Genomic DNA, 20234 nt, shown 5'->3' with positions numbered 1-20234 from the left:
ATCAGCATCCATCATTCAACTATGGCCGGCTGCAACCTCACCACAAAGTAAGAAATTTCTGGTTTGAGTTCCTTTTCTGGAAGGATTGTGTTATGGTTAACGAACGTCACCAATTCCAAGACAATCTCCAACCTCTTCTATAACACAATTTGTAAGCGAAAGTTTACTGAAGTTTCCAGATTTGATAACAACAAATTATGAAGTGAGCTAAGGATGGTCCACAAAATACCTTGACCCCGAGGTCTCTCCTTCCTGAGGACCCTGGAAGAGGTGCGGGCTCCGGGCAGACAGACTGCCTCTCCTGACACCTTGTGCCCTGCAGTTTTCTCTCCAGGATGCACAGACTCACCTTCTGTTAGCTGACGTACATTCCTCTGGAGATCCACAAGCAGCTGCTGCTGGCCATGGGGTCAGGCACACACAGACTCCAGTCCCACCACACCACACTGAAATGGGCAACTTGTTTGTCTGCACAACCTCCGTGCTGAACAGCAAGTGGGCTGTACAGGTAGTTTTAGTGACAAGTTATCGGTATCAGCTATTCGCCTTTCCTAGACTTAACAGGTAACGTTGCTAGCAGGTAAATTTTACTGCATTGTTATTTTTAAGTACGCCTTCTCATGAGGCTCGCCAATTAGTTTTATTATTTCTTCATCTCTCCCACATCAACAGCAGCTCCTAGTAATTAAAGCATGCAATCAAACCGACTCCTCGTGGAACAGCGTGATTCTGAACGCAAGCAGGAAACTTGGCCAAGGCAAACCCAGGAGGAACAGCCACCGTTTTCTCCCCACGCTTCCTGGTGTCCTTTCCCCAGTGCTGCTCCTACCCACTGACATCTGCCTCTGCAGAAGCGTGTTGGGGATGCAAGCGAGGCCAGCATCAGCGGCTACTGCTCACGCTGAGCACACGGGGAGACCTCCACTGTAGAGAAAGGAAGGTTGGTTCAATGCTCCAAGCAACTGCTGGGGCATGCCGATATCCTGACCTGCTTGTTTTGAATAGCCTAAGTCTGTCTGTGCTACACAGAGCCATGCAGGACACAGAAACCTGCCTCGTCTCTAACTGAGCAGGTGTGGACACCCAAGGCAGTGCACCTACAACACCCATGGTTTACCCAGCTTCGTAGTTGACGATGAAGATTTTCTATTCTGGAGCTCACGCAACTCCCGTCCGATCCTCTAGGAAGCAGGGTGTTGGGATTTCTTACCTGGCTGAGCTCTTCTGAAGGGAAGGGTTACTCTGTTGTTGTTGTTAAAAGGCTCCTACTATCACATGTAAGTACTTTTTTCACGCTCACGGTCTGTGCTTCTCCAGATCAAGCCTTTAAGGCCAAAAGAGCGAGCTCTGCCCTTTCCTTCTGCTTCTAGGAGCCCCAGCCCAGCCGCCCCGCCTGCCTCAGGGCAGTCCTGCCAGGCTGGCAGCGATGGCAAAGAGACCTGCGAGCAGATGAGGATCAGGCCCACAGGGCTTCAGAACGTCTTTAAAAGCAGCATCAACTGCAACAAGCGACACGTTACCGTCCCTTCCGCTGCGCAGAAAGTTGTGCTACCAGTGACAAGCGCAAGAGCCCAATTATTAACAACTTCCTCGGCTCTCTTCGGACTGGAGGCGCACGTAAACCAAACGCAATTAGCAAACATTTGCTAAGCTCGGTGGAGTCAGCCCACTAGAACTGGAGTGTCTGGACAAGAACCTCTGCCCTGTCTTTATTCCCCCCGCTCCCGTCTGCTCTCCTCGCTGCCAATCAGCACAATCAGCTTTGGACTGGAAAAAGCTTTTTGCACAGCACATCAAGGCAGACGAGGACAAAAGTTAATTAGGACTATTCATAAGCCTTACTGGAAGAGAGTGCTGCATCCCATCCCTGAAAATTTAATTGCACTCAATAAAGGAAAGCTAGAAAAAACAACAACAACAACAATAATAAAAAAAACCAAAAAGATAATTTGGGAATAAAATCTGATTTCAATTTAATTCAAGCACCGTTTGGCCCTATTTATTTCAGAAAGTAGTTCATGCAGGATAATAGCATTATTGTGCATCTAACAGCGTTAGAAGCTCCTAATAAATTAACAAGTGAAAATTAATGGCTGCTCAGTCCATTAAATCTTGTTAATTTTATTTTTGTTGCAATAATAAAGCGATCACAAGTTTACATTATTAAACCAATATTTATTAGAAGAGCTCATTTTAATTGGATCCCTGATGTGATAATCCTGTACAGTGTGCATTTCTTGATTTCATCAATTTTTTGCATTTATTTCTCATTATATTTAAATGACTGCAATGTTCAGGGTCTTTTCCTAATACTATAAAAGTTAAGCAACCATTTTAAACATTTTATTTCACAAAGATTCAACACTTACTACACAATATAATGAGAATCTTATGAGTCCTTTCAGAAGCTATTTTAAATATTTAGTCTCTCGAGAAAGGGGAGAAGAAAAAAAGCAGAGATGAATATTTGAAAACATCTCAAGAAATGGTAAAATACAATTTTTTCCCCATTAGCCCGTCAGCGTTCTATACAAACCTTGCCCTGTGGGCTTTCGAGTCAAGAGGAGTTTTAGCACTGGTTTTACTGCAAAATGCTGGCTGGCCTATACTTCTCAGGGAAAAAAAGCACACACAAAACCCATGTATTGACAAGGTTTTGAATAGCATTGCCAGCTGACCAAGACGTTACAATTTGAGAAGATGCCTTACCAAGGGCTGGGTCGGATGTGCTATTCCAGCAGCGACTGCTTTGAGCTAGGGGGCTGCGATGCTTTCTCCCTGACCTCCTTTCCCCAGTTCCTTCGCCTCGGCCAACACGACTGAATGTGGAGTCACAAACTGGTTGTATCAACATTATTGCTTCAGCTTTATCGGCAGCACTTTGTTTTTTAAAATGGCATAGTGTGAACTAGAAGTCAACTACACGTGCTATTCCTCAGGCTAACACCAGAGGCAGTGACTGATGCAAGGGCAGGGAGAAGCTGGAGGGGCTGTGGGGAGAAGCCCCTGGCCGTGAGGCTTGGCCCTCTGGCGAGATGACCAGGAGGCAGAGGAGAAGGGCACCGAAGGGCATGAGTGACTGCAGGCGGAAAGTACACCGACTAAAGGCCGTCTGCGTCCGTGCACTTCCCGTATTTTCACCTTTAGACCGACCTGCGAAGTCACACGGATGCCACAGACGCTAGTCACAAACAACCTGCAAAGCCGCTACCGCTGCCCCAGCCAAACCAGCTCACGTGGGTACTGCCTGCAGCACGCCTGTGGCAGCACAGAGTTTAGGACAGGGCCGTAAAAACCCGCCCAGAAAGCTAGGTCAGCACACAGGTCAGCACGCAGTTTGGTAGCAGTAAAATTACCTGCAGCAGGGAGCTGAGCACGACGGGCTGTGTCTGCCTGCGGGGACTGGGCTGCTCCAGCACGCCGCTGTAACGCCAAGCTCACCTCGAGCACACTCCGAAACAAATTTCTGCAACGGTAAAGCTCCCCACATACAGTGACAGGCCAAACTAAAAAACAGACGGCTTAAATTGGCATTAAAAATACGAATTTATGTGGGGACACACAGAACTGAGCAGCCTTTTGCATGGTACGGAAGCTAGATGGACACCAGGCTCGAAAGGAAAACGTACTTCACGGTCTTGAAGGCTGCCTCTGCCACTTGCTGTGTTTGTTGTTTTCCTATTTTCCTGGTATCAAGGCAGCCCTAAGGTCAACTCTCGTAAATGTTGTGCGGTCAGCTATCACCATAACAGAAGTTTTGCTCACACCCAAGATCTTCTTAAAATCACTTATTTATTATTCCTGGTTTTCCCCACCGACATGCAAATCACATAAGGAACACTTTGTTCAGCTTCTTTTAAAAAGCAAATGTGCCGTGTTTCCATTTCAGCTGGTGCATTCTATCCTTATCAGATGAGTTCCACAAGAAATAACACCCACCTCTCTTCAAAACTACTTTCTAAATTAAAAAAAAACACCACTTAAAAGAAGGTATTTCTTACACACAAGATTCCTGGCTCCCCTAAACCCCCTGGTGATATTAAAAAAAAAACAAAAAAAAAACACAGTAATAGGTTTAAAAGAAAAATAGGCATACGAAAATATACTACAGAATGTCGTAAGGTCTGTGTCTTAATGTGCAGCACCACTAGGGCTCTCGAAACAAAGCCTTTGCCATCTCCTGCCGCACCAGTCAGACTATATGTGCTTTCAGAAATTACTAAGTGCTTGCCACATGTTCCTGACTTCTACAGTTCCGACCCCTATTTAGGTTAGAAGATAAACTCAGCCTAATGCACTGTTTCTAGGGCAAAATGCTAATGGTTTGCCAGGTGCACAGCGTGGCCTCTCCTCAGGTCAGGAATAGCATCGTGAACTTACTGCTCTCCTCCCAGGGATGAAGTCCGCAGGAATGCTTCCAAGCTCTGCAGGCATGTGGTTGACTTTGCTACCATCAGGTTCCACGCCCACCATACTCTTGGGTCTCGGAAGCAAACAGACCCATCAAAAGTTCAATCAATCTGATAGCAGCTGGAGTAGATCTGAGCTCGTTCGCAGAGCAAAGCAGAGAGGCCGTAAACTCGCACACGTGGCGGTGCTGGGGCACATGCTAAGGGAACTCTATCCCCTGCTGGTCCAGAGAGTGATAAAAATGCCCACTCCGAAAGCTGGGCTTTCAAGATCAATGCAACTACCACAAAGGATTTATTTTAATGGGCAAAAGAACGTGTGTTTTCAACTTTATCGCCCGATACAGTATGACAAAACATCTTGCTGCCATGCAGCCACAGCTTGCTACAGCTCACTAGGTCAGCTCCTAGCGCCAGAGCTCAGTGCACCCTGGTTTAGAGGCGGCTTGCTTGTGGAGCAGGACAGATTTCGGTGGCTGCAGGGGGAGGAAGGGAGGACGGGACTCTAAATGAGCCACTCCACCCAACACTGCGAACAGCAGCACGAGAACCAACCAGGTGGTCTGAGACTGGCGGGTTTTTCAGGTGGAAATGATTTCTTGCTCCAGCAGAAAAAAAAAACAAAAAAACAAAAAAACAAGAAGATTCCTGCCAGCATCGGTGCGGTGCTGAAACCCTTGAAGGTCTCTCCAGGCTTCTGCTGTCTGCCGCAGGCCCTTCCAACAGAAACCTGGGGCCTGAGGTGTCTGCCATCTTACAAATGGAGTGCTTGGAAAAGTAACACATGCTGAACGAATACACAAGCAAATAAACCATTCTTCGTTTTATAAACTGTTGGGAGATTGTGTACTGAGGAGCATGCATATTTCCAGTTCCAAGCAGATAGAAATAAAAGCAGAAACAAATTTGGCCTTATAATTCCTTACCCCTACAACAAAAATAATGTATGTTTTTCTTGTTCTTTCTTAAACCTACATTCAATCCCACCTGGTCACTACAGGAACGCGAAGCTGCCAGCTCATCTGTAGCCCTTGGTCCCACAGGCAATGTTCCCGCAAAGCTCGAGCACTTTTACATCTGAAACTTGCTTCGTCTCATGGATACGATAGCTAATTTTGGACTTACCCTACTCGTGCTGGGCCAGAGTCATCACTGGCGTAGCTCCACTGTAATCCAGCCTACTGATGCATTACAGACAATGCACAACATGATCTAATCCTTAATGATGTTTTTTCCCCTTTTGTCCCCCCCCACATACTTATTTGCCTAAATAGTAAAATAACATATGCAGTATTTTTTAAAAAGTAAATACTAAAACCATCCCAGAACAGTCTTGCAAACGCTGATTTCAAGTGACACGATAATCAGACTCGCAGATACATTATGACAAAGAGGACAGTCCAGAGGAGAAGACCCAGCACAAAGTCACAAGGCCTTGCCATGGTTCCAGTCCTGCCACCAACTTCCAGACAAGCTGTTTCTCCTCTCCAATCCACCCCCCAGTATCTAGGTATCAGCCTCTTAGTAAGCCGCTGCAGAGGGCCCAGCGCAAACTAACCCAACCACCGCCACTTGCATCTTTGTAATATGCACATTAAACAATAACAACCCCACACATGACATTGCGTTTAAAAACTAGCACCAAGACAAAAGGAGCTAATTACAAGTGTTACAGGTGGATATGAAATGTTTTTAATTTCTGCATGGATTTCCTTTAACAGAGTAAGGTCTACAAGAAACAGACAATCACTTCTGCACAGTAGGCTCTTCCAGGACAATCTCTGGAGGTGATAATATTTATGACTCGTGACATCTGCTTGTCTTGTTACTTACTTCCAAGCTTTACGACTATATTTTTCTAAGTTAAAGCATCCTATTCCACCTCTCTCTTTGCTTCCTTTGAATCATGAAATATCAAGACCTCCCTCCCTTTTGCTACAACACCTTGTTACTGGTAAGAGCATTACCAGGAGGCTTCACGCTCTGCTCCCTAACAGGTCAGCATCAGCAAGACACAATGCCCAGGGTCACATCAGCAGGGCTGCTCAAGTCATTTTCTCCTTTTGAAAAGGTATTTAAGGGAAGTGGTTTAAATAGGGCATTATCGATGAGGAAAGCACACTGCTTGCCAAGGATTTCAAAATACAGGTTTTAAGGCATTTGTATCAGGTGGTAGCTCTACTTGTTTTGATCCGTGCTTCAACTAGAAGAGGCCAGAGCAACTCTAACAAAGGCAGGGGGTCCATTTGTGTTAGTGGACAAAATCTTAGCCACAGTCATTCAGCACCAAAAAGACCAGGAGACTTTATTTTTTTTCGGTTGAAAATAAATAAATAAAGAACCACAGTTGCTGGAAGAAAATTTTCGGAGTTCCAAACGTGCACATTTCTAAGCTACTTGCTTACTTTTTCATGCAACAGATGCTGCTTTGTATTAGCTACTGCATATTAAATCATTCTGACAACCAAGAAAGCATACATTTGTTTGCGCGAGAGAGAAGCATGAATACACACACACACAGATATTTTCTCAGGCAGAAGCATACAATTAAGCAGCATTCAAATATTTGGAATGAACTTTGGCCTTTGTCGAAAACAACACAAAAAAAAAAAAAGCACCCCCCAAACAACAACCAACAACAGCCTCGGCAGTCATCTGGCCGGGCTCACAGAAATCAACAAATCTGCAGCAATAAAACACTGCTCGTGGCCAGCTATTTGCAAGTTACTTGGAAAATTCTTCTTAGATGGGCCACTTATATACACATCCTTTATGATTTATAATGGTCTTACGGACCGATCTCGGAATCGAGGCTAAAAATAAAGCCTATGCCAGTACAAAAACAGTATTAAACGAGTCGGTTACGTTCACCCCCCACACGGCTTTTTCACTCCAGACAATCCCCTCCAGCTCTCCCCTTTGCACTCCCGATTTAAGAAGTGCTCTGGAAGCACCCCCCCAGCGGGCTCTAACGCACCTCTTCGGAGCGGCGTCTGCCCAGCTAACGTGGAAGCCGGCAGGCAACCCAACCAAAACCATACCCCTGATAGATTTATCAAAAATCAATCTTACTGTAACGGTACTAGGGAACACGCTGAAACTTTCTGACAACGAGAGCACCCACACTAAGCAGAACTGTTATCCACAGCGCTTCCAACTTTCTTCTTTTTTTTTTTTTTTTTGGAATCTCGGCTGGAGACATATTTCCCCCCCTTGCATTCCCCTCTCACTTTCTTCCCCTCTCGTTACTAGACAGCAATCCAATTCTGCAGCCTGTTTTTTTTTTTTTTTTTCCCCCTTTTACGCTATATATAGAGCCAGGACCGAGCCCGCGGGGAAGGACCGGCCCCAACGCGGCGCCGGGGGGGCTGCAGGGCCCCGGGACCCCCTCTCAGGCCACCCCCGAGCCCGGGGGAGGACCCCGCAGGCCCCGGGTGCCCGTCTCCGGGCTCTGCCCCCCTTTACCTGGGGATGGTGATGCACTTGGTGTTGATGTTCTGCGTGGTGATCGCCTTCTCCAGCTCGTCCAGCTGCCCCGTCTTCTTCAGCTTCTTCACCAGGCTCTTCACCGCCTTCTCGCACCATTTCTCCTCCTGCCCGTTCTGCTCCCCTTTCTTCCAGCCCAGGAGCCGCTTGACGATGGGAGGGGTGAACGGCAGGATGGAGGACATGCTGGCTCGCCCGGCAGCGCCCCGCCGCCCCCTGCTCCGCTCCGCTCCACGCCGCGCAGGCCCCGCTGGGCCGCCGGCGGCACAAAGCCCGGCCCCGGTGGCCCGGCTCGGCCCGGCCCCGCTCCGCCCGACCCGGAGCTGCCTTCAGCGCCTGGGGCCCGCGGCACCAAACTTTGCCCGGAGTTCGCCGCCTCTCCCCAGCGGCGGCTGCGGCAGCTCCCTCCTCCCCCCCCTCCTGCCCCGCTCTGTGTGCGCGGAGAGGCGCCCACTCCAGCTCATTCCCAGTCTGTCTCTCATGCAAATTGCCTGCTGGCCGCCCCGGCCCGGCTTCCACCCCCTCCTTCCCTCCCAAACACGCTCGCTCACGCCGCCGAGGGAGGGCGGGGTGGCGGCCGGCCCGCCGGGAACTCCGCTCCCCCTTGCCCGCCACCGGGCTCGGTGCGGGTTCCCCCCCCCCGGCCCTCAGGGGCTCTCCTCGCCCTCAGCCCCGCTCCAGCGCCCGCGGGAAGGCGCCCCCCTCAGCGGCCGCGGCCTTCCCTTCGCGGAGCCCCCGCTGAGCCCTTCAGGAACTCCCTCACCCTACACCGGGAGACCCCCGGGGGTTCTGCCTGGCCGATCGCCCTGCCCTCGGCCTCTCTGTAATGTGGAGAACCCCCGCCCCGAGGCAGCCCCACGGTGTGAGATCGTCTTCAGGATTGTGGGCTGACAGGGAGGGTCAGCACGGCCATAACCCCTTGGAGAAATCCCACCGAGGGGAAGGCAGTGAAAACAAACACAAACAACCGAGTCCCTCTCAGCAAGGGGACCTTCAGGCAGGGCACGATGGATGCAGCCCCTGAGGTGGCTGTTTTGTCAGTGAAAAAAAAAGTGTTTCCACACAGATAGCTGAGCACAACTCGGTCAGTTAGGCTTGGACAATCAGCAGTTTCTGTTTCAACCCCTTTAATTTACTGTTCCATTCCCTCATCCTCCCACCCTGGACTCCAGGTACCCGAATAATTTTTGCCCTGTATCAGGCACAAATGACATCCTGGAGATGTTTACCACCAGACCTGGTCAGAAATTCTCAGACGGAACATTTTTGTCAGAGAATGGCAGTTTGTTCAGATCTAGGTGTTTTGTAGAGATGCTTCGGTTTTGACTAACTCCGGATGACATCCAGGTAAATTTCCAGTTCCTCACTTTCCATAACTGGGCAGACTGGGCTGTCACACTCCCCAGTCTCTGGCATCACCCCCTCATGCTGAAAGGGAGCCCATGTGAATACAAACCATAGCTCTTCAGTGGTCCAGTGCTGTGATAAATCACCCCAAAATGGTGCTGAGCAGCACACAGCAGCCTGTCAAGCAAGCAAGGAGGCTGGGGCCACCTGCAGAGTCACCAGGTGCCTCCATCGAGGCTGGTTCATCTTTCTGTGCTCCAGCTGCCTCACAGCTCCCCACAACAGCTGCCCAGGAACAAAGGGGTGAAAGTTTCAGGGGGGCTGGCTCCCACATTCTGAGGTTTCGAGCTGAGAGAGGCTTCCCAGCTTCCTCTATCCTACCAGACGGGATGATGGGGAGCTGAATTTGGGAAGCCTCCGGGGCTGCTCAGCAGCTCCCAGACGCACAGGTTCTTGCCAACCCACATTCTCATATTCCAGGTTCCAGTGCAACCCAGTGGGGAGACTCCTCGAAAGCCGGCATCCTAAAACTTCCCGTGCCTGCGGATTTGAAGCAGCCAACCGTATGGATTGCCTTGTGGCAAGTTAGAAACCTATGGGTTCAGACGGCGTCTGAAGCTCAAAGGCAACTGGCTCGGCTTTCACAGGGATTTAAAACAAACAGCATGTTTTGTTCCAAACTGACTACCAAATTTTGAAATATCAGTATTGGGTATAAATTAAATACTCCCTCTATTTTTTTTTCTTCCAGAATTCTCATATTATTCCCCAACACACATTCCCTGAGTGTCTTGAATTTTGGAGGCTCACCACTAAAATTTTGGATCATTGCCCTGACCCAGTTTTTGGCTGCTTTGAGATGACTGAAGTACAGAGATGTGGAGCCCCTGTAGACGATCCCAACATCATTTGAGGAAGTAGTTCCTCAGTACTTCTAAAACAATGCAGATTTTTTTTTTTTTTTAACAGTAGTTGCTTTAAAAGCAGGATGCACAGATTACTGACTGTTGCTAGTTTCATTGACTTGCCGTGCATTTATGTTTTTCAGAAAAGGCCTAGTTCCTGGTAGCTGGAGATTAACTAATCTGAGCTTTCATTTAAAAAAGAAAAAAATTCTCACAACTGTAGGGAATAACCTGAACATGTGAACCAAGTATTTAATATGTTTTACTTTTTTTTTTTTTAAGAGGTATAAACTTCACCACATCTAGAATCATAATAAGTATTTAAAGTCATCATTTTCTGTTTTCCTAATTCTTAGACCAGCACATTTTGCAACTGAAAGAAGCCCAGAAGACAACTAAGCCTGAAGGCCTTGCCTCAGACTAGTCAATACTATGCCACGATAACCTCAGTGCACATTTCTGCTGGGGTCCATATCCATTACTTTCTAGCCACTCTGTCTAGAAAATCATGGCAACCGTTCCATACTTTTTTCAGCCAGAAGGCTTGTAGGAATACTCAGATCTCATCTCTACACTCAGAATTCATGCTGTGGCCTCAGTTCAGCAGGGCTTCCAGAATTTTCTGTACGTATTCATGGGCTAATCTTCAGTCCATTACAGTCATATCACAAGTGATCAACAGGGTAAATTTGAATAAGGGGAAGGAGAGGAAGAGCTGAGTGGTTTGCTCACACTTGTACAGTGATTTAGTGGCAAAAGGGTGAATAGAATTAACTAAACACTAAACCAAATTGGGTCTCGCTTTGCTTACAGCATCACAAATGAGGCGTAGGCAGCTAAATCACTGATCTAAACTCCAGGCCACAGCAGCACTGTGAAGACTAGTAAAAACAAATAGACGTTTGGTTTCAAGGTGTAGGAGTAATTTTTGAGATTAGGGATGTTACATTTTAAGGAATGACTTGTATGCCTGCTGGGGTTATCTGTCAGAATGAACAGTTCTATGAAAATAAGACTTTCTGAACCCCTAGACAGTCATCCTTTATTTCAGAGAGTTTTGGACACTATCATATTGGAGAAGTTATCAGACAGGAAAAAGCAGGACTGTCCCAGTTTTGCATGGTCTGGATCTGCTCTCTGGTTTACAACATCTGACATCTTGGAAGCCACCTCTGAGCAGGATAATTCTATCCATTCATTTTTGATATATATTTTACTTTCCTTTTTAAAGATTGTGTTTGTGATGTAGCACAGGTTCAGGGACTTAACTTGTTGCAGTTTGCTCTTACTGAAAAGTAAGGATATCATATTGTCTGCAATAATGTGAGAAAACCCAGCCCTCCGTATTTCATCCACTTGACAAAAAGGAACATACCCTTAATGGCTATCTTACATTTCTTAGTCATTTACTAATGTACTAGCACCTTAACACTTACTAAAAATAATCCTCACATACCGTGTTCGTTCATAGGATCAATCAATAACTAAGAACAGGATTTTGCATTTACTTTCACAAAGGAAAATTGGGCTTTGATTCAGGAACAAAAAATTAGCAGGAAAAACAAGAAGGTGTCCTCTGAAGCTCACACACATGCATCTGTACCTTCATTAGAAATATTTCAACAGCTTCTAAGACTGGAGAATCGCTTCTGTGCTTTGCTCTACATTTCCTTTATATCCTTCAAGCAATGAGAAGGGAACGAGGGATATTTGGGCAGACATGAAGCCAGCTTCATCGGCGCCCTCCCCGACACCCTTGTGCAGGGGCCTGCTGGAACAGGCAGGCTGGAGGAAGCGTGGCCAGAGCATGCTGTTCTCTGGCTACACGCAGCCAACAGACGGCTCTTTGGGGAGCCTGGTGCCTGCTGAAACAGCTCCCAGGCTGTCTTAACATGTAATTGTGGCTAGTTTGAAAATCAGGGAGTGGTCGAGAACCAGCTTTTAATGTACTGCCCCCATCTCTCTCTCTCACTCACTCAAATATTAAGTATAATTTCCTATGTGGGCATTACCTATTTGTGGAAGGAAATTTTACAATGGCACTGACCAGGACAGCTGAGAAACAGGTGGCCAAACCTGTGAAGTTCACAGCAGATAAGGATTTCCTGGAGCTGCTCGGAGGGCCGTGACCTCCTCAGCTCCATTTGTTCCATGTTACGCAAGTAGCAGCGGCACTGAAGGGTGAGACAGGCAGCTGAGAAAATGATGAGAGAGCTTTAAATTAGGTTATATTCATACATTGTAAATAAGTGCTATGACATTTAACTTTCAATCTATGTCACACATAATATGCATAAACAAGGGAAAGTGTGGGAGCCTTCCTTGGTTAAGGTAATATATATATATATATTACCTTAATATATATATATATATATATATGTAGAGCAGCATTTATATGCAAGCAAACCTATCTTAATCACTCAGAACAAACCTACAGGAAAATAACTTTTGGGGTGAGTCACAAAAAAAGCAAGGTCATTCAAAGTTAATTTCTTCAGAGTTAACTTCAACTCTGTGAGACCCAGCTCAGACAAATCCTTTCAGGGTGCAGCAATTATTCTCTTCTACATATGAGAAAACATACACACATACACAAATCTAATAAAAAGTTGCTTTGTTGAAAATCCATAGTAGTTAATGCATACAAGTTAATTCGCTGCATGTTCCAAGAGGCTCTGTAGTGTAAAAATCACACAACCACCTCTGACCAAAGGTCTAGTTAAGCCGGAATCCTGTCTGTGACCGTGATGGTACCTCTGGCCTAAGGAAAAAGGACAAGGTAGCAGCATGTCCAGGGCAATCTTTCTTTTAATATAGACTCCTAATTTTTGGCAATTATTTGTGTAGACACTTCTGACCTGGAGTTGATCTCCCCATTGAGCCACAGACAGGCCAGTCCTAGGCCCTAAGCCCTCTCTGCTTCTGCCTTACGTGACAACTGGCCTCTACTAGGCCCTCACCCCATCCAGGACACCAAGCAGAGCTACTCTGAAGATGAACCGAAGGCATCCAGTTATACTGCCTATATGACCCCCACATTGTTCGTTTTACAGACTGGAAGAGACCTTTGCCACCTGAACACGGTTCTCGGCACCCTCTCTAGGTATCTCTGCTTGAAAAGTGTTTTGGACCAGATGACGTCCAGAGGTACCTTTCAACTTCAACCATACTGTGATACTTGGTGACAGTGACAGGAGATTACAGAGAAGAGAAAGGGCAGGTGAACGTTCTCCTGGGAAACTCGAGTTTACCCCTCTCTGTCACAGCATTCCCATGTGATACAGGACAACTTCAAGCAAAACTGTGTGTGTTTATTGAGAGTGCCTCCCCCTGTGGAGGCCTGGTTGCTCCCCTGGGGTAGGTCTGCAGCCAGGCACACAGCTGCACGGGAAGCTGCTGAGAGCTCTGCTCCAGTAAAGCGGGACGTCCTGGTGCTTGGGGTCCCTACAAACCTCCTTAAAAATACACACGTCTAGCACAGTTTTGAAAATGGCCAGGGTCCAAATCCTCCACGGTGTTTAGAGACCCAAGTCCCACTGAAATCAATCTGTAGAAACCTACAGGCTGTTAAAAACCTTTATATTTCAGCTTTCTGTCTCTGGAGGTCTAGCCCCATTTGTCACCACAGTCTAATAACGTTGCTGGCTGAATACCCCCTGATGTCTGTGAAGCACTCAGAGGCAACAGATTACTACCATATGCAAGCCAGCAGAGAGATGGACAATTGTTTCATCAGAAGATTGGAAAGCGTACCGTAAATAAAATAAAAGGCCCAGACACTGAACAGGGAGGACAGGACAAAATACTAGCTCAGTACCCATTGAGGAAACAAGGAACATACTGTACATGAGATGGGAGACCTTTGGAAAAAAAGATACGTGCCCATGAGAGTAAAAACTGTGTGCTAAGGAACATACACAGGGAGTACAGAGGCTCCATGGGCAATTTTAATCCTGTTTTCCCTTGGTCATTGAAAGCTTGACTTTGAAATCTTAAAATACCTAGGATGGTAACTCTCAGGAGCCAGACTCAATGATCCTTGGAGGTCCCTTCCAAGTTGGGATATTCTACAGTTCTTAGCCTGGTTTGCGTGTGCTTGGTAAGGGACAGGAGATGGCAGTCACTGTAGTACAGAGGAGAGGTGCAGGCAGGGACACAGAGGCCTCCTGAGGCTGAGCCCTCAGTTGAACCACAATCACTTGGATAAAGCCTGATCTAATCTTTAGAAACGTGTTAACAGCCTCAAATTAATATGCTTCCAATTAACCCGGCGATAAAACTGTCTACTAGAATAGACATCCACTCGGCTGCGCAGATATCCTGACAGCACGGAGTGGGGGATTTTCAACACCCAGCTCTGCGAGGAGCCAGCACCTGCAAACGCTCAGCACTGCCGAGACTTTGCATACAAATAGCTGCTGCCAGGCTGGCCCTCTGAGAGGCTGCACGCACACAAACAGCGGCCTGCTCCGTGTCTTGCAACCTGAAGTTTCTTACTTAAAAAAAAGTCACTTCAAATAGGATCCAAGGCCTCAGTTTTAGGGAAACTGATCCCTGTAAAACGTTTCCCTACTCTGGTTGCAGGAGTGATGGGCGTCTGGGTAAAATGATGCAAAAAGCACCAGTAAAGTAGCTGCACACAAAAAAGAAAGGCATGGGCCAGGCCCCAAAGTCCCAAGCCCAGAGGCTCGCTACAGGTAACACAAAAACTTGAGCTCCCAGCCACAAGCATTTCGTTTGAGATTCTTTTCCCATGCCCATATATGACTGTCTGTCCCTTCTGAATTCCTTGCTGTGTCTACACCCTTTTCTTTGCCAGGGCACATCTGTTAAAGTCTTCATTTTGGCTTTTGAAGTGGGCATTTTGTATCCAGCTGAACTTTAAAAAAAGATCCTGAGCAAAGGCTTTTAACAAGTCAATATATTTATATTATTTTTATGAATAGGCCCCTGTTTTCACATGTTCCACTTGCAATGGCCTCTTGTCCACAACTGCTGGCATGTCAAACCCTCTAAGGGCAGAATACACTTTCTGGAGGAATACACTTGTTGCACACAAGAGGGATTCTCAAGGAACATTTTAATTAAAAATATTTTTTTTTTTAATTTTTTTTTTTTCAGGAGGTAAACACCACTACTGTGCTGGAGACTTGGGTAGCACAAGCCACCCAAAACAGTGTGCTGGAACTGAGCCCCCGCGCTACAGGAAGATCCCCAACCAGCTTCAAACTGCACAGCTCAGACACCCCCTGCCTGCTGCAGCGTTTGTGCTGAACCTGGGCAGGGCTTGAGGCTGCTGGTGACATACACATGAATGCACACACACCAGAGGACAAACGCCTTGGATCTCAGCCCTGCCTCACCAAAGTCAAGTGGGAGTTCACTTATTTCAATTACCATAGAGTTTAGCCAGTGGTTTTTATGTGGTGGCTTCTCTACATTAAAACCAGCAGTTAAAGGCTGCTTACTTTTTCATTTTTGAGGTTTACTTAATTAAGAAGTGCCATTGCCTTTTTTTTTTTTTTTTAAATTCTTTTGACCTGAAATGCAGTTGGGGCCCCACAGGAGACCATAATTCCCAACTGAATCAAGAATCCTCTTTCAGGCAGCAGCAGTAAGGAATGGCGTAGAATTATTTGTCCATGAATAATATGTTAATATTTATACATAGCTTACTTAGATAAGAAAAACAACTTGCAGATTTATGGGAGAAGCTTTGTATAGCCATGCTTTGTGGAACAACATCTCAAGCTCCATGTAGAACCCCAAGTGTTGATTTTACCTCCTGACAGCTTAATGTGTAACCAGAGAAAGTGCATTCTTCAGGATCAAATAAATAAAAGTCAGACCACTATATCTGCCTGCTCTTCTCTTCTGCTGGGGATCTCACTAGGTTTTTAGAGAGCACAGGCACATTGGTGTGGTGGTCTTCAGATGCAGCTGAGCTAGAACAAGCTTGCAAGCTGTGCATATAAAAAAAGCTTTGGGTTTAGTTTTCTTTGGTCTTCTGCTTGCTCACTATTGCAAAAAATGCAGCTTTGCCTTTTCATAACATTTTCATAAAGCTCAAGCCCTGCTTTGGATATATGAATCACACAGAGGGAGAAGAGAATCACACTCCTGCTCTGTGTGTGTGTGAGGAGGGATGTTTACTCCTCGTTTATTTGTTCTGGGAGAAATAAAGTGCTTTGTGTGAGGGCCCTTCGCTGGCGAGGCTGAAATGCTCTCAGGGCTCTGCTAAAGCATTGCCAAGACTGTCAGGAGCAGGGAAAGCAATCTGGGCAGACTGCCCTAAATTAAAGCTAAACCAAATCAGTTTAAGCATACAGTGTAATTCTTCATATGGATGCTAAAGGCAGAATTACCAACTCAAGCATTCAAAACTCCCAAGTCAAGACCCCACCATATCATGAAATAGGCTTAAAATTGCAGCAATTAAATTAAAATAATAATGCTGTCTCCTTTTTCCTGCTTTCCATTTTCATCCATCTCAAATGGTTCATGTTTCTTACCTTTTCTCATCCCCCATGAGAGACAAAATGAAATGAGGGCTGATGTTCTGATGCAATTATATGTTTCCAGAAGCTAAGGGCAATAAGAAGCATCACCTGTGTGAGGCTTGCAGTAAACCCAGGAGAGGTGGGAACACTGCAGAGGAAGCCAGAGCCATGGAACAAATGCAATTAATTAGAAGTTTACCTGAGATACTAAACAAATTAAGGAAACCTCAAATGTTACTTTATCATACACTTTGGGACCCTACACTATCTGTTCTTTCTTTTTGGATGAGCTTACCAGCAGAAGTTGGATCTGTATCAAGATTTCAAATCGAAGCTCAAAGCTGCCTATATAAGGCTGCTTGTTGGTTTTGATACAAGGTTTAGGGATGTATTTTTTTAAGTGAAGATGCCACATCACCGTGTATAAGGCTTTTTATAATGTATCTGAGAGCAATTTTTTCAATATTGACAGTCTTTTTCCCCCAGTGGCGTTGGGAGTAGAATTGAAAATCACATGCTTCAGCACTCAGAGAGTTCCTGTGAAGATAATGGAAGTTAATGAAAGTTAACACAGCCTTGACAGAGATTTTTAAAGGCACATGATTTTGATGAACTTACTACTATTTTTTGCCTTTAGAAATCTCTTCCATAGCTTAACTCAAACACCTCATCATGAAAATTCTGTCTTCTCCTTACCTGTCAACGCTTATGCCTCTTAAAGATATACTCGTGTCCCTTACAAATATACCTATTTTAAAGTCAATTAAACAAGTGCTATGGGTATTAGAGGGAAGAATAAAAAGTAAGGAAGCTGGGGATAATTTCAGTTACCTAACATTTATTTCACTTTGTCACGCGGAACTGGATCAGTGCAGCTGATACGGAACGATGATTAAACTAAACCCTGAATATATATTCTCATGTGATCAGCCTCATTATTTCTGCTATCAAGGTTGATCTGACAAGTAACTTTTATTTAGAATCAACCATACTTCTTTTCCCCGCCTACCCCAAAGGCACCAGAGTTGTTTGCAGCTCCCTGCTTAGAGGAAGTCAAATGAAATTTACGCCTACAGTGCAAAGAAGGAGCTGGATAAAAGAGAATTGGCGTCTTTAATTTTGGGGGGAGCTGATCCAAAACCCAATACAGGCAAGAAATCAGGGTTTGTAAAGAGTTTGAAGACCCCTGGGTTAAAAAAGACAGAGTGCATAGCTCAGTTATTAAAAACCCATTGATTCCTTGATTTCTCATATAGATTTCTCATGTTCACATAGAAAAGTGCATATATACCTCAGTACCATTTGTAATATTGCATAATTTGTATTTGTTGTGGCCTAAACCCAGAATGCTTAAACTGTAGTCAAGTAGACAAACTACAGAAAGCACGAGTATCGTGACAAAAAGCAAGCAATCACTTTGTGTGGAAATTTCACTGTTCTATATATTTAAAGAACATTAAATGCACTGTTACATTAAGCATATGTTTAGAAAATGGGCCTATATCTGTGCTCTGGTCTATAGGGGCTGTCTTCTTGGCTGACCTTCCTGCTAGTGAAGCTGATTCAGTAAATGGGAAACAGTTCACTCGTCTCCTGTACCATCACTCTTTCTGACCAGATGGGATAATGACAAATCAGCAGGACAGAGGTTTGCAGAACCAGCCATTTCTAAAGAGATGCACTATTCCTGAAAGAAAGGATGTCATGCTAGAAAATAAATTTGAAATAAAAGAGTACAAAGAGGTATACTTTCAACCCAGATTTCTGTTTTTGTTTAGCTTTTTTTTTTCCTTTGTTTTTTTTTTGTTTGTTTGTTTTTAAAACTTTACCAAACTTGGTGAGGTTGAGGGACGTTTGAAATTAGCCAGCTCATTGCTCATTTTTGGTTTCTTCCGACAATTCTGAGAGTTATGAATTTTCCTCAAAAATTATTGAGTTGTAACCTGAGGATCTCTTGGGTCTGGAGCCTGACACTGTGTGGAACACAAGATTTTATGCAGCCCAAGTGTCAACAATTCCCACTGACTATAAAATGGGAGCTGGGGAGCGAGGAGGAGGTGGCTGTATGGGTGCTGTGAGCAGGGAAGAAGGCCCAATATCAGCGTCATTTCTTCATCGTTTGTTTGTGCTTTCATGGGAGAGGAATCCTAAAAAGGGCCATTGCTGCTGGGGTTATGAGACCTCTGGAAGACAGGATGAACACAAAGATGCTGCAGTGCAAAGTGGGATTTGAATGGCTTTAGGTGAGCTGAGAATTTGGCCTTTGCTTTGCATTTGGTTGGTACTTGGTAAGTTGAGTGACTGTGCTCCGTAGCAATTTGTTTTGATATTCTGGGCCCTTTATTTTATGGAATATTGGCTTCATTTTCTAAATACCTCTGAGACAAGAATGGAAACCAAGCGAGTTGCAAAATAATTCTCTGATCAGCCACTCAAAGCCCCACGAGATCTATTATTCTGACAGCAAATCTCCCCATGATGCATGCAAACTCAATTCCTACTTTTGCACTGTCGTGTCAAAACTTGCATCCATCACGCTCCCACATCCTCCTCCAGGTCCAGGTCTGTGCCGATGGTGCTACCTGAGGTATGTGAAACAATGCTCTTTCTTCTGCTGTGTGAACACAGAGGCCTCAAGTAAGGGGAGAAATTCAAAGGCAGCCACCCAGATGTTGCTGCTGCGATGTGGGAGAGAGAGCCTTTTGTCTCTGCTGTCACTAAAGCTAGAGAACAATTTATCTGATTTGTGCGTGGAACAACATTATGTGTCTTTCCATTGTGTGCGAACATTTCTCTTGCTTAAAATGTTACACTTAATGGAGCAGTTAGTCCTTAAAGCTGCAATGTTTTGTTTTTCTTCAATGTAATTAAATCTGGAAGACACCAAGTCAACAGTTTGCCAGTATAGAGGATTAGACTTCCTGTTGCTACTTGTATAACTGAATAGATTATGTGCGGTGCTTTGCACAAATACAGTAAGACATAAATACCTTACCATCTATTCATCTATATCAGATATAACTCCCTTCTCAGCCCAAATAATTAATATATGTTGCCTGAGTCATTAAGGCACCAGAGCTGATGAGCACTGGGCAGTTTAGAGATAAAGTTGAGGAACAGAAAGCTGACAGCGAGCTGTCTCATTGCCATCCACCCATTCTACCCACCTCAATAAATAGCTAAATAAAAGAAGACAATTGTTCAAATTACAATGGAGTGAGGACTAAAGCATAAAGCTGATTGAAGAAGAAGTGAAATGGCATCGTGAGGAGACTAGTAAACTTAAACTCTGAAAAGGAAGAAGGGCAGGGCTGAGATGCAGCTGAGCTACGTGACATGTCGGAGGTGAGCAGAATGGGGAGCACAAGGGAAGGAAGGGTCTGGCCATGAGGGGCTGGCAGGGAGGCATGGGGAGGGCTGAGCAATAATACTCCCCCCAACCAAGTATGACACAAGCCTCGGGAAGGAATGGAGGATAAGTTTGCTGTGGCAAAGGAGAAGATCAAAGTCAACAGGGTGACCTGGTGGAGCAAGGCAGGAGAAGCTTCTCAGGGAAAAAATAACAAAACTGTGTAGATAGAGAAGGA

At 45.5% G+C, this 20234-nt stretch overlaps 1 protein-coding gene across 1 annotated transcript in view; it reads right to left on the bottom strand.

The window, feature by feature from the left end:
- The window catches only part of SMAD3 (SMAD family member 3), a 71624-nt gene extending 63315 nt beyond the window's left edge, over positions 1-8309 (bottom strand). The window contains exon 1 of the mRNA XM_035569449.2: positions 7875-8309. Coding sequence (XP_035425342.1) covers positions 7875-8080 — 206 coding nt within the window. The 5' untranslated portion in view covers positions 8081-8309. The remainder of the gene's footprint in view (positions 1-7874) is intronic.
- Between the last annotated feature and the right edge of the window lie 11925 nt (positions 8310-20234).

The sequence above is a fragment of the Cygnus atratus genome, chromosome 11 (assembly GCF_013377495.2).
Source record: "Cygnus atratus isolate AKBS03 ecotype Queensland, Australia chromosome 11, CAtr_DNAZoo_HiC_assembly, whole genome shotgun sequence".
Classification (NCBI taxonomy): Eukaryota; Metazoa; Chordata; class Aves; order Anseriformes; family Anatidae; genus Cygnus; species Cygnus atratus.
Note: the sequence above shows the minus strand (reverse complement) of the source record. Positions and strands in the feature narration are given on the sequence as shown.